This window comes from Doryrhamphus excisus, chromosome 6, assembly GCF_030265055.1.
Source record: "Doryrhamphus excisus isolate RoL2022-K1 chromosome 6, RoL_Dexc_1.0, whole genome shotgun sequence".
NCBI classification, from domain to species: Eukaryota; Metazoa; Chordata; class Actinopteri; order Syngnathiformes; family Syngnathidae; genus Doryrhamphus; species Doryrhamphus excisus.
The window spans coordinates 8,133,311-8,153,588 of NC_080471.1; the positions used below are offsets into that span (position 1 = coordinate 8,133,311).

The window sequence follows — 20,278 nt, forward strand, 5'->3', positions numbered from 1 at the left end:
CTATCAAAAATTTGTGGTGCGAACTCAAGGTGAAGGGCAGTGCAAGGACGCCATCCAATCTGAAGGACCTGGAGAGAATTTCAAAGGATTAATGGGCCAAAATCCCTGTGGAAACGTGTCGGAACCTGGTAGTCAACTACAGGAGACGTCTTGAATCTGTAATTGCAAACAAAGGTGATGCCATTGACAATTAAGTGACATCATAAAGCCGGGTATGAATACTTTTGAACATAAGATGTTTTGCAAATTTGTGAAATAAAGCAGAAATAAGAAAGACATTTGTCTCAAATATTTATGCTGTGTTTGTTAAAACCTGTTGTAACCTTTTATGTAATTTGTTGTAGAATAAATGGAATCTAGAAGGAAATAGATAGGAAATACCCCAAAAATGATAGGGGTATGAATACTTCTGAGCACAACTGTATATATATTAGGGTATATTTCTATCAGTTAGATATATTCGTTTTAATTGAATGATACTTTTTCCATTGAGTTTTCTGGGAAGCAAAAGACTCCCCAAAAAACTTCAGGAAGTTCTGACATTTGGTAGAGATTCCCAAGATTTTGGAGTGGCTTAAAGAAGTTAAAAACAAGTCACAATGTGGCACTTCCACTATTCGCTATTAGTACAAAGTAAAATCAGCAACATGTAGCTCACATGGATGTTCACACGGCAATATCAAACCAGACTATTGGGGTTAGGCACTCAATAGTCAGTTCATGTGCGATCGCCAACGCCCTGCTGACATAAAGCCGGGGCATTGTTTGCGTGACATGCAGGACAACAATTGATTCCCCTGAGTCTACGTTTATTAGATTCCACCCTACTCGTATGAATATGGAGGGCACAATGGAGAGCTCCTGTCTGGGGTCTTGAAATTCTGCCCACGGCCGGCCGCCCATCGGGACAACGAGTCTCTTTCAGGCCAGCAGAATTTGGTGAGAATGAATTTGTGTGAATGTTCAAAAATGAGATGCATCTGTAAATCTCAGACCGAGTGACGTATTATTCTAACTTCAATAAACTGCAGAACAATATTGTTAAGAAAGTAGGAAAGTTGGACGTTTTGTGGGCACTTGGGATGATAATAAATCAATGAATTAATGATGATGATGCCTTTATTCGTCCCTCAGTGGGGAAATTTGCATGAATGAATTAATGAATTATGAATTAAAATTCATCATTCCTCTTTCATACAGGCAGGATACCAACAAGGAGACCCGATGTCCTGCTCCACAAGCATCTTCAAGCTAGCATGAGCTCTAACAAATTGGGCTTTTTTTATTAAAAAAGATAGTTTTGTCGAGTCTCCTCTCCCCTAATTATTGTCATCCTCATCTGCCATCCTCCTTTTCTGGACTACAATCAGCTGTCGCGCCCCCTTTCTTCAAGCCCATGTCCCTTCAAAGAGTCAAAGCAGGGCCTCTCTGTGGTATTAAATATCTTTATTAAACTCCTGCTCCCTCTCAGCCCCCCTGCCTCCTTTCTTTTCTCCTCTCTACATCCCAACTATCCCCATAAACTTGGACCCCGCTGGGCTCGCTTCAAAGACTCCCGCCATGCGGCTTCTGCCGGCGACCTGCTGTGCTGCAAGGTCCTGCACAATGGCCTCCGCTGGTCCCTGCTGCGTTAAAAACCAGGCAGACTCCGCCACACTTGGCTGGGCCACATCTGACGGCAGGATGCAACCCGGCTCGGGTCCTCGGGATTAGAGGAGGAACGGGTTAAAGGCGGCTAGCGGGGGAAAGGGGGCTTTGTGGGCCAGCTGTGTCATGGTTTGGAGAGTGTTGGCAAAAGGATTTTATCTCACATCACATCTGCTTGGACGTGCAGGTAGGGACGCTGTATAAGGGGGGCGTGGCTTTTACGCTACGTGAACAAACAGATGGCCGCTACAATTTGTCCCCTCCCATAGCTTTTTCACAGTCGCTGTGCTCCGGCACATTAGTGGGTCGTGAGAGATCATCTGGGATGCTGCCGGAAAGACTAAAAAAAAAAAAAAAAAAGATTATTAAACCAGCAAAAAAAAAAAAAAACATATATAAGTCGCGCTGGACTATAAATCACATTTTTAGTGGGTAATTTGTTTTATAAAATGAGAGCCCAGAACAGACGTTTCATCTTGAAAGGCAAGGTGTAGAAATAACAATAAAATGGAGAACAACAGGAATAGGTGAATATGAATAAGTGGTATGTTCACGTAACCTATTAATATTTATTTGGATAACTTTAGCCTAAACAACATAACATAACTAGTTTACTTGCGGCTCATAATCTGCAGAATATGACATGTATTCCATCTTTCTCAGTTGTTTTTGTAAATTGAATTTAAATTGTAAATATTCAGCTGTACAGAAGTGATCTAAGCATACCTATTTTGTCCTCCTTTATGCTGAAACCTTTAAAAGAAAACCCTTCCAAAAAGGCCAAAATGTTATATTAAGCATCGACATTGTCATTGTAAGAGCTAACACAGAAGCATAACATAGCTCCTATATAATATAAGACGTCAGAGGAATTTGTTTGAGAACTGCATATGATTTAGACAAAGTCTCAGTAATGTTCATTCATTCATTTTCTACCGCTTTTCGTGGGGGGTGCTGGAGCCTATCCCAGCTGTCTTCAGGCGAGAGGCGGGGTACACCCTGGACTGGTCGCCAGCCAATCACAGGGCACATATAGACAAACAACCATTCACACTCACATTCATACCTATGGACAATTTGGAGTCGCCAATTAACCTAGCATGTTTTTGGAATGTGGGAGGAAACCGGAGTACCAGGAGAAAACCCACGCATGCACGGGGAGAACATGCAAACTCCACACAGAGAGATGGCCGAGGGTGGAATCGAACCCTGGTCTCTTAGCTGTGCGTGCTAGCCACTCGACCGCCGTGCCGCCCGTCTCAGTAATGTAGTTTAATCTTAATCTTTAATCTTATACAATAACCTCAATTGACTGATGTAATATTTTGATCTGAGAATTAATTTTAAAGTCTAAAGATATGGTTTTAGAGGTATCCATATTTCAGTATCAAAGGGAGCTGCTACAAGAAGTGACTAAATCGAACTAAATTTTAATTTACCAGCTCAACATGTCTTGTGCTGGAAGATACAGCCATCCCAACTGTCAGCTGACGGAAACAGCATTCATTGTTTTCAGCATTCTCTGTGATATCAATACACCCAGGTAATGCTTAAAATGTATAAAATAATACAAGTATTACATGTTAGCATGAATGTACCTGCTACTATATGGTCACATAATATATACGTATAAAACAATAGAACTTTGTTGGAGCTTTCTGTAGGTGTTTTAACAGAGGGCTATATAGGCAGAATAGGTGAATCCCATTATGTGCATTGTTAATACACAATGTGATGACCATTTTTCAACACGATATGGCATGTACGGGAATGTTTCTCGGTCTTCAGTATGTCATCTAACAGCATAATCAGTGTCACTTTTACCTATTTTTCCACCCTCATGTGCGTGTGTGTGTGTGTGTGTGTCTGAGTGAAGTGGTTACTTGTAAAACTACACTTTCAAAGTCGCCTCTGCCCCCACACTGCTGGCTGCAGCGCACCCTTTGTCCACCACAAAGCGAGGCGAGGACAACAAAAGGCGCCTTTGCAGACCCTGAGGAAATTTAGGAGCCTCCTGTCACTCAAAGCCATTGTTGACGTGTGCGGGGCTCGGAGGACAATAGCACTTTGTGCAAGGCGAGAGGACACACCCTCCTCCTCCTCTTCTTGTATCTCCACCTACTATCTGCCGAACCGTCACATTTCTCCACCACTCTCACTTCTCCTACAGACGACGCTCTCTTTTGTCTATGTTGGTCTTCGTTTTAGCATCAGTAGCAGAAGTGGCTAGTTTTTTACAAAATATTCCCCAACTTTTCCATTTGTTCTACTTCTACAAAAAAGTAGTGAATTTAGTTGTTTAAATAGTATTTAAATGTTTTAAATTCGGCCATCTCTGTGTGGAGTTTGCATGTTCTCCCCGTGCATGCGTGGGTTTTCTCCGGGTACTCCGGTTTCCTCCCACAATCCAAAAACATGCTAGGTTAATTGGCCACTCCAAATTGTCCATAGGTATGAATGTGAGTGGGAATGGTTGTTTGTCTATATGTGCCCTGTGATTGGCCGGCCACCAGTCCAGGGTGTACTCCGCCTCTCGCCCGAAGACAGCTGGGATAGGCTCCAGCAACCCCCGCGACGCTTGTGAGGATAAGCAGTAGAAAATGAATGAATGAATGAACTTGGGGTAAAGAGTTATAAAGTTGTAGTACAGTATTAGATTATTTATTAAGATCATTTATGAAAAAGTGTTGAAATTGTCAACAAAAAAAGAAAAAAAGAGTGAAGTTCATACTAATAATAGACTTTTTCATCAATATCACAAAGCTTTTTTCGGTAAAAAAGCGGTAGAAAATGAATGAATGAATGAAATTGTCCATAGGTATGAATGTGAGTGTGAATGGTTGTTTGTCTATATGTGCCCTGTGATTGGCTGGCGACCAGTCCAGGGTGTACCTTGCTTCTCGCTCGAAGACAGCTGGGATAGGCTCCAGCACCCTGCAACCATCGTGAGGATAAGCGGTAGAAAATGAATGAAAGAATGAATCTTTTAAATTCAATTTAATTTATTTACATAGCTCCAAATAATACGAGCAGTTATCTCATGACACTTTCACAAATGAAAAGAGAGAACCAACTAAAACCGCACATGAGCAAGCACTTGGCCACGTAGACAAGGAAAAAATCCCTCTGGGGAAGAAACCTTGGACAGAACCCAGGGGCTGTCATCTGTCTCAACCAGTTGGGTTGAGATAGAAAAATAAAGTAGGAGGATAGGTGGTAGATCAAGCCAGAAGTCTTAGTCCAAGGAACATAGAGGAGTGTTTCTGACGGTATCAACATACCAGAGGTCACTTCTATATGCTTTAGCAAAGGCAGGAGTTTTGTTTTTAGATGAGAGGCGGGGTACACCCTGGACTGGTCGCCAGCCAATCAATTGCAGGGCACATATAGACAAACATTCACACCTACATTCATACCTATGGGACAATTTGGAGTTGCCAATTGACCCAGCATGCATGTTTTTGAATGTGGAACCTGGAGAAAACAGGGAGGCACAGGAAGAACATGTAAACTCCCATTTATATATTTACGTATATATGTTAAATTATATAAAAAACACTTGTGTTCTTACCTTTTATTTTATGGAAGTACATGTACACTATCCTTCTCCAAGAAAAGTGTTGATACTTTGTTGTAAAAAAGTCTTATTACCTCTTGGTGAGTTTAGGTGTATAATCATTCAGCATGGCAGTCAAATTTTTTCATTCATTTTGCAGAGCATAAAAATATCTTGAATACATTTGACAATATGCTGGCTTTTCCTATACGGAAAGACGGCAGTGACAAGCACCTTCCAACTACGCCTGACCCCTTCAGGATGATGTTGTGTGACATTGAATAAGAATATCAAGAATAAAGACCCTTGTATTGAAGACATGACATGGGCTGTAGAACATTATGGTGTATAATAATAAATGTTGCAATAAATGCAACATTATATTATTGGCGACATGCTGACAAACAGAAACTGGCAGATGCCATGGTCCAACTCAGAGTGTAGTCAGTGTTCTCAGAGGCTTGCGCAACTGACTTCCTGTGACTGAAAAATCACATAAATAAAACTAAATGATTACATATTGTCGTCCGAGTTTTTACATTTTTTCCTAGGGCTAGAGTTATTCCAAAACTCATCACTGGTCCATCAAAAATGATCTATGATTAATTTTTGGCATCAGCGTCTTTCTTTCTGTTGTGTTTTGTAACAGGAGCAGCAGGTCAACCAAGTCCAATAGTGTCAGATTTGTTCTGAAGGCCAGTTTGGGCTGCATAGGCATTGCAATCCCGGCCTCCGACCCTGATGACATCACACGACGGGCTATGCTGCTTCTTTCCATGAACACGAAAGGAAGGTCAAGACCATTCAGGGGGCTTTCACATAAACTAAGAGCAATTTGATGGATGCTTGGACAGTTATGAGTGTTTGCTTAAGGAGGTGCTGCCGTGTACACGACCATGTGTGGTCGAGACTGTTGTACAGAAACGTGATGTATAGATAAACGGGGATCAGGAAACAAGTTGGGAACACACTCTAAATTAAAATATGTTCTAAGTGTCACATATTTCCTTTGGAAATATTAGAGACATAGGAAATATACAGTATTGTACAAAGGAGCATGCAGCATATAATACAATGTCTGGACTATTCCATTAGCAGAGCAATTGTAGAAGAAAAAAAGTTTTAAGTGTCACAAGCTATTTATCTTAGATATAGAAATATATCTTGACTATTCCAGATATGTATTGCTGGGTACACAATGTCAATGAACATACTGTATGTCCCATGTGTCTTGCCTGTGAAGACATTTCTTTGACATAGAAATATACTGTACACAGGAGCATGCAGCATATAATACAATGTATTGACTATTTCTGATCATATGCCTTACTGGGTACACATTGTCAATGGTAATACTATGTGTGATATGCTTGTCTTACAAGTAGGGATTATATTATTATTGTAGCATATAATGCAGTTATCACTATTCCAGATGGATTGGCTAGTCGAGTACTTTTTATGCTTTTTCTACTTTTCTGACCTATAAATGTTGTATTATCGTGTTAGACGTTGCCAAATTTCAGAAAGTAAGGTTTGCACATTTGGAAATAAGTCTTGAAAGAAATTCTGGATGGCTCTGAACGCTAGGTTCCAGAGAGTTTTTTCTAACACTGGTTCACTATAATGTCACAGTGGTCTGGACTTCCTTATATGGGCGTTCCCGAGTACAAGTTCTTGGATTGCCCTCCCCCTGCTTTGCCTCTCTGGTTCACTGCTCTGATATTGTTGTGTTACCGTGGCGCTAGTGGTAATGGCTTCCAGGAAAAATCTTTTCAGTTCTGAACTTGCCTAAAGAGGCAAACATCAGACAGAAATGGTTGGAATTGCAGAGTCCAAGTGAAGAGAGACAGGAGACTCTTTCGTTAGCCTGGGTGAAGCTGGACTATCTGTCAAATTGTTGCTGAAGCGCTTTGCATTTCCAACGTTATTTGGGCATGTTGAAGAGTCAGAAGTGCAAGCAGTAGGTAACAATTTAATTTATCAGTGTCCTAACCGTGTTTATTTTGTGTAAGTAAGTGGTTGTCTCTGTGTGCATACAGCAATTGTGTGTGACCAATCACAGCGGAGTGGGCTCGGTGGGAGTCTTACCAGCATGCATGCATGTTACAAGCTAACTGATGTCTGGAGTTGCTAATAGCCCAATAGTTAGTCCAGCAAAAAAAAAAGTTTAATGACCAAACTGACACTACTGATCAAGATTGTCTACACTTAATAAACGCGGCCCTACGCTACCACTCAGTGGCTATCAGTGGTCTCCAGCTAGTAGCTCATGAGCTACCAGTAGCTCCTAACCATTTTCAAGTAGCTCTCCAAAGGATTTATTTATTTCTCAACTTCTATACCGCCAAAATTAGAAAGTGGGTATCGGCAGTAGTCTGGAAATCCTCAGGAGCTCTTGGGAGTGTGACCAATCACAGCGGTCTGGGCATGCCTGGAGGCGGGCCGATGTTGGTTTCCTCAGGAGACCAATCTTAAGCATAGGAATATACTGTACATAGGAGCATGCTGTGTATAATACAATGTCTTGAGTACTACTGAGGATATTCTTTGCCAGGTACACAATTTTGATAGATAATATGCCTAGCGGGTGCACATTTTAAATGAAAATATGTCTGAAATGTCACATAACATGTGAAAGACTTGCCTTATATACTGTACATAGAAGCAGGCAGCAAATAATGTGATGTTTTGACTAGTCCACATGCCAAACACCCCATCAAGCATTTTTTTTGTACATGTCAGCCAGGCATACTAAAAGGCCATTTATTAATCACCAGACAACTTCAGTTTCACTCAGCATCTAGCCAGAAGTGTAAATACAGTATGAGTATGTAAATTCCCACTAGTGAGTCGGAAATCTCAGTGTATTTCTCTATGTGTGAAAGTGTTACGCCAATAAGAGGTACACGCCGCGCCTGTTTGATGTTTGATCGCAGAAACGCGGAGACACTGCCTTTACGCGACCACAAGAGAGGGCACAAAGTCACACACATCCTCTGTTTTGCTCCTGACCTCATTCCATCCGTGGTTTCTAAAGGCTCAGTTGTTAGACGCATCTTTGAAGTTGAGGTATAGCCTGCCTTGTGTATATTCCTACCACTTTGTAAAAAAAAAAGAAAAATAAAATGAAATTTTGCTACACATCTGAAAATAAAAAGCTCAGCCAACTATCTGTAAGCTGTAAGTTTGATCATTTGGCTTTTCTTCAGTGAATAAGCTAAGCTAGCATGTTGTTGCTGTTAAAAGTAAAAAAAGAGTGTAATGTTAGCCTTCAGCTCTCATAGCTTTGCTAGTGCTGCTAATGTTTGTGTCCTCCTGTCCGCTTGTTGGAGACACACACACTGTTGAAAACAAACAAAGCGCTTTAGCATTAAAAACACACACATAAAAAAAAGATGTTGTGTTATTAATCTGTTTTTATTCAAAATATTAATTATATAATTAAGCATTGAATACACACATCTATATATAATAGTACCACAAGTAAACAAAGTACGATGTCATAACACCCACACAAACACACTTGCTGTGATTTTTTTTTTACCAAAAAGGCTCGAGGAGCTCTGAGGAGCCTCTTGAATCAACACGGGCAAGAGGTTAAAGGTCAAAGTTGATAGAAAGAAGCCCAAGGAGAAAAGGGGCGGGGGAGAGAAGGAAACAAACAGTGGTGGGAGGGGGGGACAGGGAGACATTTTGGCGGGAAACCAGAGGCAGACCTGCAAAGCCACCTCTTACAGACAGACGGTGAGTCAGAGTCTGCACCCTCTGAATCACACACACGCACACACATACACACACACACGCACACACACACAAATACCTGTGCATCCAACAGATTTGAGCTTAAACAAAAGCTTTTAAGTGTGCACTGTGCAATGATGTCATCCTCTTTTCCTATGGAGCAACACTATGGACTAGAAGGCATGACTCAACACTTTTTGAGTGCGTGTGTGCGTGTGTGTTGACTCATGAGGTCAAGGTCCGCATTTCAAGCCTGATGTCACTTATCACTGACTAATCCTCTAAAACATTCAGAGGGCGGCAAACAGTCGGGAACTGGAGGGAAACTGTGTGTGTGTCACCTTGCTTAGGGTGTTTCTTTTGTGTTCAATCATGCGGTAAATTACATTTGTGGCGCCCCCTATGGGCTATGGTCAAAATGCTTTAGAAGACAAGCTAGCATCCTGTACATGTATTACAGATATCCTTAAAGTCTTGTCAGTATTAGTCTTGTCAGTATTAAACAAATGGTCAGTGACCGCTGAAGAGACATTTTGGTTGATGGCGGCCATGTTTTTCAACCAATCTTGCTCAAATTATTCACATGTTTACTTGTCAGTCCTGTAAACTGACTTCATGTTTAGACATTAGGGTGCATCAAAAAACACAATTATTGAATTGTGATATGGCTGGGTACTAAAAGTGTTCCAATATATGTAGAAACAACACATACAAAAATATTTTTCCAATACATGATTATTTAGGGGTGCCACCATAGATCTGTTTTTGTGGAATAAAGTGGTGAACAGTTCAATGGTCGCCATGGAGAACTCTGAGGTGATCTTTATGTTTTTGTTGGTATTTATACTCCTATTACATATTACTAGCAAATTTGTGGTTTTGTCTTTGTAATTTGAATGATTTGTAGTCATATTTATAGGTATTTAGTGCTCATTGCCTCTACTGTAGCTAACATTAGCTAGCTACAGTTTGCTAATGACAGTTAGCTAATAGCTGAGCAAGCATAACATCAACAACAGTAATATAGAGTAGACAGTATTACTGATGCCTCATATTTATTGAGAGTGGTACTGTAGTCCTACATAATGTGATGTACACTTTTACTCCATTTATTATTTTAGGCACTGTGCAGCACAACCCACCAGCTCTCCTAAGATGCTGCCCTCAACAACTAGTTCCTTTCAGACTAGCAGTCGCAGCTTGGTCTTTGGTCTGGGCCCCCTTTGATAACCCTATAGAAAATCATGCTGTATAGACGTTCTAGAAATTGCACATTTTCCGAAATTTTACAAAAGTTTATGTGTGAGGTGGCACCCCTAAATCTCAATGGATTTCCTCAAAACTTTGCAAAATACATTTTTATGTTCATTAGAAAAAAATGGAATGCCAGCCAAATTGACATTCATTCATTCATTCATTCATTTTCTACCGCTTTTCCTCACAAGGGTCGCGGGGGTGCTGGAGCCTATCCCAGCTGTCTTCGGGCGAGAGGCGGGGTACACCCTGGGCTGGTCGCCGGCCAATCACAGGGCACATATAGACAAACAACCATTCACACTCACATTCATACCTATGGACAATTTGGAGTCGCCAATTAACCTAGCATGTTTTTGGAATGTGGGAGGAAACCGGAGTACCCGGAGAAAACCCACGCATGCACGGGGAGAACATGCAAACTCCACACAGAGATGGCCGAGGGTGGAATTGAACCCTGGTCTCCTAGCTGTGAGGTCTGTGCGCTAACCACTAGACCGCCATGCTGCCTCAAATTGATATCATGAATTAAAAATTTCCCATTCAAATTTGATGCACCCTATTGGACATATACTATGTGTCACAAACTGACACAAACACAAATATGCAGTCATGTGAAAAAATGAGGCGTCGTCTATCTGCGATATCTCACGCTAAACTAGCGTGAAGTCATGACAACTTTGGCCACGTGTGATTTTGACGTGCAAATTAGCGCAAATCGGTGACTGTTCAGTCAACACTCCCTCCAAGTGAGCAGCGTGTAAACACATCGCAATGATTACACCCGGGGGCCAAATCAAACATCGCTTGAACCCCATACGAGAAATGAGCTAAACCCATGACACGGCCCAGTGGACATGAAAAGGCCTCACCAAGCCAACGAGACAGCGGCCCAACGCAGGTGTGTCCAGGAAGACAGATCTAGGACCCAAACACTACAACAGTTGCACATGACAACCAGTCATTGGGAGTCTGGCAGTAATTGATAATTGATAATGTCGTGTGTGTGAGGGTTTTTTACAACGCATCAAATGTATTTAAAGCTCAATTATGGCATCCCGAGTTGTCAACCACCCATCCAATTATGCAATGCTAACCTACCAATGCGACAAAGACAGCACATCATAATCATGTCCATGCGGAGGCCACAATGCTGCAAAAAAAACATCACTGACTGTCACACTTAGCCTTATCATTGTTATTGGAAGGTGATTTTACACTGTTTGCACAGGTGAATGGTTGCAGGTTTGATTCCCATCCCGTAATCATGTCAAAGTATCCTTGGATAATATATTGAACCCCTAACAGTGCTTTGAGTGGTGGATAAGCTCTATACAAGTGAAAGACCATTTTCCATTTTGCATCAGAAACCATGTCACGGTCGGGCTTCATTGCTTTACGGTTTGACCCCAGGATGCAGAGAGCAGGACCAAATGCAGGTAAATAATATTTATTCTGTGCAACAGCAGCAGAAGAAAAAGCAACTCAGGTAGCAGACGGACAAACGACAATGATCCCACAAAGGGAGAAGCACACACCTGAACTAAATAGAGACGACAAATTAGGGTCAGGTGTGGGTGGCTATGGCAACGAAGGCAGACGAGGCAAAACAGGAAGTCCAATACAAAATAAGTGTCCAAAACGGAAACCAAAGCCCAAGAAGGTAACTCAAACTCAACCTGTCACGTGCGAACCCACACGGGGTGTGACATACACATTATTACATAATCAATTATACCGAGATGCATAACAAAAGACCACAACATTATTATTTTTATTTTTTATTGCGATTTTCAGACTTTGGATTCTTGCTTTTATGTTTATGTCCACAAATAGACAAAAGCAACAACAGCAGGAACTGTTTTGGTCACATGTTTGGATGTGTCCATTCTTAAATGTAATTACAGATTAGGTGTACAATTACGCCAACGCCTAAAGTATGACAAATTCCTTGTGCGGTCATTACGTGAAAGCAATAACTTTATGGGTATGCCCTTTAAAGAAGTACTGGTACTGGTCCATGTGATAAAATAAATTATTTTTAAAAATACAATTGTAAATAACTGCATACAATTTTATGTAAATGCATATCGATTTTGGAAATATTGTATTTGGAATATTGTATTTGTTTTAATATATTATATATATAATATTATATATATAATATTATATTGTATATTGTGTATTATATATTATATATTTTTTCATATATTGTATTTGGAATATTTTGGAAATATATAATATTTTATTTTACAAATATACAGTTAGAAACCCCACCGTATTTGCATGTTTAGGCACGTGGGACCTGTCCCACTTTGTTTGACGGTCCTTGAACACACCATCTAACTGACTATTTACTGTATTCTCCCCATTTTCCTTTGGTTCTAAATGCTGATATGATGTGGGGTGGGAATGCATAAAGATAAGGCTTGATGGCGTCAACCTCGTGTTCATTCATTTTACCACACGGCCTGTAACAGCGATGTAATAATTTTCACTCTGAAGATGTGCTGTCGACGTCTGGACTTCCCTGCTTAGGCTTATGCCCCTGCAACCACACCTTGGATAAGCAGTAGACGATGGATGGATGGATGCTGTTGGCGTTCATGATTGCCCGGCTCAGGACTAGAGTCCGTCGGCAGGGGAACAGAGACCCATCTCTCAGGTGGTCTCACCCCCCACCCCGTTTGGTCCTGGACTGTGTCCATACAACGATCCATACACACCATCACAGGCAGAATTCTATGACCTTCTAGATGCTATGGCCATTGAGTGACATTTTGCAAATTTAAACAGTCACCAGGAAGTGAAAATATAGTCATGTGGGCGGTGGCGGATGACTACACGAGTACGCTCAGCAAATTGCATGGAAAATACTGCGTCTCTTCTCCTTTTTCAGAGATGACTTATCTGAGGCCTTTGGGGTCAGAAGTCAACAATGAGTCAGGTTAAAGTTTAGTGATTTCTGGAACTGAGCTCCTCAGGACGGTTCAAGGACCGGGAGCTCCTCAAGTGTATGCGCTCAGCATTTCAGCATTTCACCTGCAATGTGTTTTTCCACTCAAGTGACGTGTGTGAATTGCCGCAGGTGAACTAGTACCCCCCCACTTATCTCATATCATGGCGGGCTTCAGGTCTCGTCCGTCGCCACCTCCTCTCTACTTCTCTTAACATATATTTCGTCATTCTCTCAAGTAGACTAATGGCTGCCTCGGGGCCACTTTTACCCTTCACTTTTACTCAATCACCCCCCCCCCCCCCCCACTCGCTCATTCTTTTACCTTGCCATCCCAAAGTCTGCATTTGAACCCTTGAGTGGAGGCAGTGCGTGCTGTCTATCACCGTGGTAACAGAGGGGCACTGTTTGATTAGCAATTGTTTGTTTGAGAACAGGTGGGAACAATAGGAGGAAGGGGAGAACACCCCCCCCCCCCCCCACCCCCAAGCTCCTCCGTCAGTGCCAACACTGTAGCACTATAGCACTATAAGCAGTATACTATTATACTATATTACTTATTGTGTTCAGTCACAATGACTCTCACATCAACTCTGAAGCTGTAATAACGACATTAAATGACTTTGTGGGTATTTAGGACATGTGCTGTGACAGGAGGAGGCAATGGACCTCTACTGCCCCCTCATGGAAGCTGTTGGACACATTTAAAGTCCACCTGCTGCACAAAATTATGAATTTTTATATGCGGTTCTCCAATCGATGAATAGATGTTTTTAATGATGCCATAAACCAATCCTAATGAGACTGAATACAACATGTGTTTCTTCAAAATCAGTTTAATGGGCATTTTTTTAAATATCATTTAATAAATATCATCACAGGGCATTTCCTCATTGCCCTGTGATTGGCTGGCCACCAGTCCAGGGTGTACCCCGCCTCTTGCCCGAAGACAGCTGGGATAGGCTCCACCACCCCCCGCGACCCTCGTGAGGAAAAAGCGGTAGAAAATGAATGAATTAATGAATAATTTCCTCATTTAAAAAAATCTTTTATTTAGCATTATTGTTTTGATATTAAAGAGATATTAATTGGTTCTCCTGTCCAAAGCATTTCATTCCAAAAAAATACAATTCTAAAAATTGTATAAAACTAACCCAATTTGAGAAAAATACTATAAAATAAACACATAAAAATGCATCTTCAAATACAATTATGATTGTGTTACCATATTAACAAACTTATGCTCAATGGTTCCTCTAACATCCAGTCCATTCATCCATTTTCTTTACCGCTTAACCTCACAAGGGTCGCGGGAGTATGCTGGAGCCTATCCCAGCTGTTTTCGGACGAGAGGTGGGGTACACCCTGGACTGGTTGCCAGCCAATCACAGGGCACATATAGACAAACAACCATTCACACTCACATTCATACCTATGGATAATTTGGAGTCGCCAATTAACCTAAAATGCAGAACATGCAAACTCAGCCCAGCGGAGAATCAAACTCAGGTCTTCTTGATCCCGATCTCTTGATGCTAACCACTCCCCTACTGTGATAACTAGTGGTGTCATTGAGACTTCCTTCTCCCAATACCTCTCCTTCCATTGCAACACCCTTTTTAGTATGCAAGACAACCACAGAGATGAAGGTAATTTCATTTAATCCTTATATTGATTATTTCCATTACTGTATATCCTTCATATGTCCAATATGTCCTTCAGGTATTCTGGTTTTTGATACATCGCATCCTCCTCATCTTCCATGAAAAGGTGCGTGAGAACGGCGCAATTTTGGTTGTAATTTTGAGTGGAACGTGCATTATAGAAATTTTTTGCATTGATACATAAAGAAAAATAATTGATTTGTGTCACTCAAGCGAGGAAAGAAAGTAACTGCTGCAAAAACAATAAAAGGCCCTTGTGAAGGTGCAAATTAACATTTTTTTCAAGGACTTACTCCTCATAAGAAATACTCCATATCCAATTGATTTGTTCCAGACACCCAAAAATATGATAAAATGTATAAAATGTACATTTTATAGAGTATACATGCAGTCTTAAATGTTAGAAAACATAATATTACCAAAAAATCACAAATGGATCAATGGACCTTACATCTTGACAAGATTAAATTCAATAGTGTTTCTCACATTCTTTATTGACTTGCTGAAAAAACTTTATTTGGCCCCATGGCAGGTTATTTAGCAGTCACACAAAATGAAAAAAATGCACAGCGAGTGGTGAGTAAGCAAGGCTTAGGGTGCAATTTCATGGAATGATACAGTAGAGTGAAAACGGACTAGTTTGAGATAACTGAGAAAACAGTATGAAAACTAGTATACGAAAACCGGTGCAAGTATTGTGAATATTTACCTGACACTTTAAATGTTTTTTGGAATAAAAAAAACAGCATTTCGACACATACGTATGCTTCTTTCTGGTGAGAAAGATTTATGTCCCCACTGTGGACTGTTTAGCGCCATGTCCAGTCAAAACAGTCGTTTACAGAAACAAAGGCAGTCTCATTATCCGCACAAAATTTGTGCCAATAAAACCGTTATTCAGCCCAAAATAAAAGAGGCTGTGCAAGAGAAACAGGCACTCTGTTTCCGAAAGAGGACCGGTGTTGTTTTAATGTATACTTTGGAAACCGTAAGTAGACATAAATACCACATGTCGAAGCTAATCCCCTCACTTAGACGCAACCCAAAACCCATGCAGCTCTATGGATGAAGTGAGGAGTGCTCTCAAACGCTCCTTTGTACTGACTAGGACGGCACATGCGTTTAAAGCACGGGTGTCCAAACTGTGGCCTGTGGGTCATTTGCGGCCTGTAGTTGATTTTTGTATTGCCACACGCCAGGTTCTAAAAATTTGATATAATAAGAAACAAAAACCCAACAGCAAAAATGTAAACATCAGCAGGATTTTTCCATGAATTGAGTCAAAATATGAGGGGAAAAAAGTTGTAATCTAATGAGAAAGGTCCTAATTTTACAAGAATAATGTTGGAATACTATGAGGAAACTTAACGTAATTTTAGTACCACAAAGTTGACATATTAAACAAAGACATTTTATAAAGTGGGAATATTCTGAAAAACAAATGAAACAATGAAGAAAGTAGTAATTTGGGCAAAATTAGGTTGCAATAAATGTTAGAATATTGTGAGAATTAAGTTAAACTATTGTAGGCATGAAGTCATAATTACAAGAAGAAAATTTTTAAATTCATAAAAAGAAAGTTGTTGGAAAAATCTGAAAATTTTATGAGAATAAAATCAAAATATGAAGACAAAAAAGTCATATTTGAATGAGAAAAAAGTAGCAATTTTAGGAGAATAAACCTGTAATATTACGATACAAAATAGTGCCGTTTTAACAGCCCAGGGTTGAAATTAGATTTTTTTAAAAAGTCAAAATATTATCAAAAGCAAACAAAATAAAATAAAGTAAAATCAAACTAAGTTGGGGGGGTATAATATAATATATAATTATATTATAATAATTGTACTAATAATATATAATATATAAATAATATATAATTCATAATTATATAACGGGAAGAAATTTTACAAGAATCGTGAGGATGGTTTAAAAAAATAAATGTGAAAGAAAAAGTATTTTTAATTCGTAATATTAGGAGACACAAACAAAACAAAATGGTTATTTTTGGATTAGATTGGAAAAACAAAACCAGCAGAAATGAAAAAAACTGTTGTAATTTATGAGAAATAAGTCAAAATACTAAGAGCAAAAAGTTCTATTCTAACAAGGGAGAAAAAACACACAATTTTAGACAAATAAACTTGTAATATTATGAGGAAATATAATGTACTTTTAGTAGCCAAGAGTCAAAAGTATGGGAAAAAAATAGGTTTTAAGTCGTAATCTTACAACAAGAACATTTATAAAGACTATATGAGAAGAAATATTTATGCAAAAATTCGACAAAAAGAGTAAATAGCAAGCTAATAATATGCTTTTCCACCTACTATATCAGTTAAGTTAGGTGCATTTCTTAAAATATCCATAACTTCTTAGCATATCTACATGTGTTGTGAAAGTGGCCCTTGCATCCCCCATCCAGATCAGAACCATTAAAAACATACATTGTATATATAAATGGAATTTTTACATAAAAAGGCACACATGCAAAATTATTGACTGCTTGTACAATAAATGTTGTACAAGCAGCACACACGTTGAATCATTGACATACGTACGTACTCGCGCCAGGAAATGAAGCCAATTACCATCATGTTAAATCTATGAATAGTGCTTATACGGCCCTGAGGCTACACAGAGCAGCCTTTCACCTTGCACACACACACACACACACAATCACTACATGCACACACTGCACAAAGACCTGGTTCTCTCTGGTGAGGGTGTGGTCAACCAGAGGTGGGTGTGTTGACACAGAACTGTTGTAATGTGCAGGGCCTGTATGATGATGATTTGACACAACACACAAAGAAAGGTTGCTCTTTTTTTGGGGGGGGGGGGATTTTTTTTTTAGTGTGGATTGGTGTGCAAGACTTGGAAAGTTGCTTTGTCACAGTTCCAGTGAGCATGGTTCGCCCCCTGGTGGTGAGGGTGGTCAGGACAGAGATTTGATGCTGTATAACGGGGAATAGGATCAAAACCAGATTCTGACAAACTGCAGGCTGTCATTTGTGTATTTTTGCTTTCAACGTAAAAGACGTGATATTTCGTCAAAGCTATGAGTTGATTTGACTTTTTGAATAAACTGTAGCAGGTCTGGAGTGTGTCAAATCTGATTGCGTCTCTTATCCCATGCCAGAAGCACACAAGGCACAAGGCAAGCACCTGCAACCTGGATCTTCTTTCCTCGCCAACCCCCCCGCCCCCCATTTCCCCCACATCTGTGCCTGCAATCACCGTTTTTGGCAGAGAAACAAGACTGGAAAGTTAAGTAAGAAAAAAAAATGAAAGAAAGGAAAAGCTGAACATTATCTACTTGCTGAACATGAAAACGTGTGCTCACCACATTCAGATTTTAAACCGGTTTTTACCAGTTCTGCAGCCATCCCCTGTGTTACCTGTACAGTGTTAGTCACCTATGGTACAATGCTGACATACGTAAGTATATTTAACAAAATACAGTCAAGCCTCAGTTTTTGTATGTATGATGTAGTATGATTACATTTTCATTCAGGGTCGCGGGGGTGCTGGAGCCTATCCCAGCTGTCTTTGGGCGAGAGGCGGGCTGGACTGGTCGCCAGCCAATCACAGGGCAAATATAGACAAACAACCATTCACACTCACATTCATACCTATGGACAATTTGGAGTGGCCAATTAACCTAGCATGTTTTTGGAATGTGGGAGGAAACCGGAGTACCCGGAGAAAACCCACGCATGCACGGGGAGAACATGCAAACTCCACACATCTCCTAGCTGTGTGGCTTGCGCACTAACCACTCACCACCGTGCAGCCCGTGATTCAATTTTCATTCATTCATTCATTCATTCATGTATGTACATATACATATACAAGGTATGCAATGTGTGAGAGTCACAATGTTTTCTTTCAGCTGATACTAACTAGTCCATCCAGTCTTAGTGACACGATGTACTGAAAACCTCTTGTGTGAGAGGCAGTGACCAAAGACGGAAAAATGGGGAACAATTTGGGTTGGCTGCTGTTAAATCTATGACATAATATTGTACTACATTTTTCATCCCATAATTCTATATGAATGCGATACAATAAAGTGAAGTGCATTCATCCATAACTCATTCACAAGTAGTGCTTAAGTACAATTGGTTCAATAAAACCTTTCACAGAAATGCAATAATTCTACCATCAACATGAAAGTGGATGTTTATTCCATTAATAATATATATTATATTTATAATATATATTAATTATATATTATATGTTGAATTATATTACCATTTTCACTTGGATTACATAATTGTTAGTTGCAGTGCCACCTCTTTGAATGTGAGTCACATACGTCATATTGAATGTAATTAAATACCAAATGAGTCATGAGGGACACTGTAAAAAAAGGACATCCATAAATCACACCACAGCCACACAGGAAATCCTGATAAGCTCACAGCTCAGCTTCAGGTTAGAAAGTGATTAGCTCGACTTTCTAATTTCATTCCGCCATTTAAAAGACACACTCAGCCTCCCAGTCAAACACAGATTGTGGGATTGTCTCACAAGCCGATGATAGCGAGGAGGCCTGTATTTGATAGCAAACACTAAAGTGACAGCAATGTCGCCCAACACAAAGATTAAGCAGCGAGTCCACAGGAAAGGGACTCACACCTGGCACACACAAAGAGGTGGATTGTGTTTGGACAAGACTGTGTCCTCTCAATGACACCTCAAGTCGTACAATTTGAAATTCGACTCAAACTATCAGGGGGGGATCAGTAAGGACGTTAAACTCTTGTTTCTTGTTGCTCACACAACAAATATGTATAAGTATAACAATACATTATGATGTACATGATTTTCATTCATTCATTCATTTTCTACCGCTTTTCCTCACAAGGGTCGCAGGGGTGCTGGAGCCTATTCCAGCTGTCTTCAGGCGTGAGGCGGGGTACACCCTGGACTGGTGGCCAGCCAATCACAGGGCACAGACCTGCACAGCTAGGAGACCAGGGTTCAATTCCACCCTGGGCCATCTCTGTGTGGAGTTTGCATGTTCTCCCCGTGCATGCGTGGGTTTTCTGCGGGTACTCCGGTTTCCTCCCACATTCCAAAAACATGCTAGGTTAATTGGCCACTCCAAATTGTCCATAGGTATGAATGTGAGTGTGAATGGTTGTTTGTCTATATGTGCCCTGTGATTGGCTGGCCACCAGTCCAGGGTGTGGACTGGGATAGGCTCCAACACCCCCCGCGACCCTCGTGAGGAAAAAGCGGTAGAAAATGAATGAATGAATGAATAATGTACTGTAATTTGAGGCTAAATTAAAATCTCATAACATCTCCTTTACTTCAGAAGTACTACTACTTATTTAAATACTGTACTGCTCTCGAGACAGTAAGCTAAAAGGGAACTCACGAGGAGCATATCAACCCATTACTCACTGCCTCGCTTTCAAAGAAGGCTAAACTCGTCACACAGCAACT

At 40.4% G+C, this 20,278-nt stretch overlaps 1 protein-coding gene across 1 annotated transcript in view; it reads right to left on the minus strand.

The window, feature by feature from the left end:
* Window positions 1-1,499: 1,499 nt before the first annotated feature.
* LOC131131424 (ankyrin repeat domain-containing protein 7-like) overlaps window positions 1,500-20,278 on the minus strand; it is a 41,392-nt gene continuing 22,613 nt past the window's right edge. Inside the window, exon 9 of the mRNA XM_058076133.1 lies at window positions 1,500-1,702. Coding sequence (XP_057932116.1) covers window positions 1,500-1,702 — 203 coding nt within the window. The remainder of the gene's footprint in view (window positions 1,703-20,278) is intronic.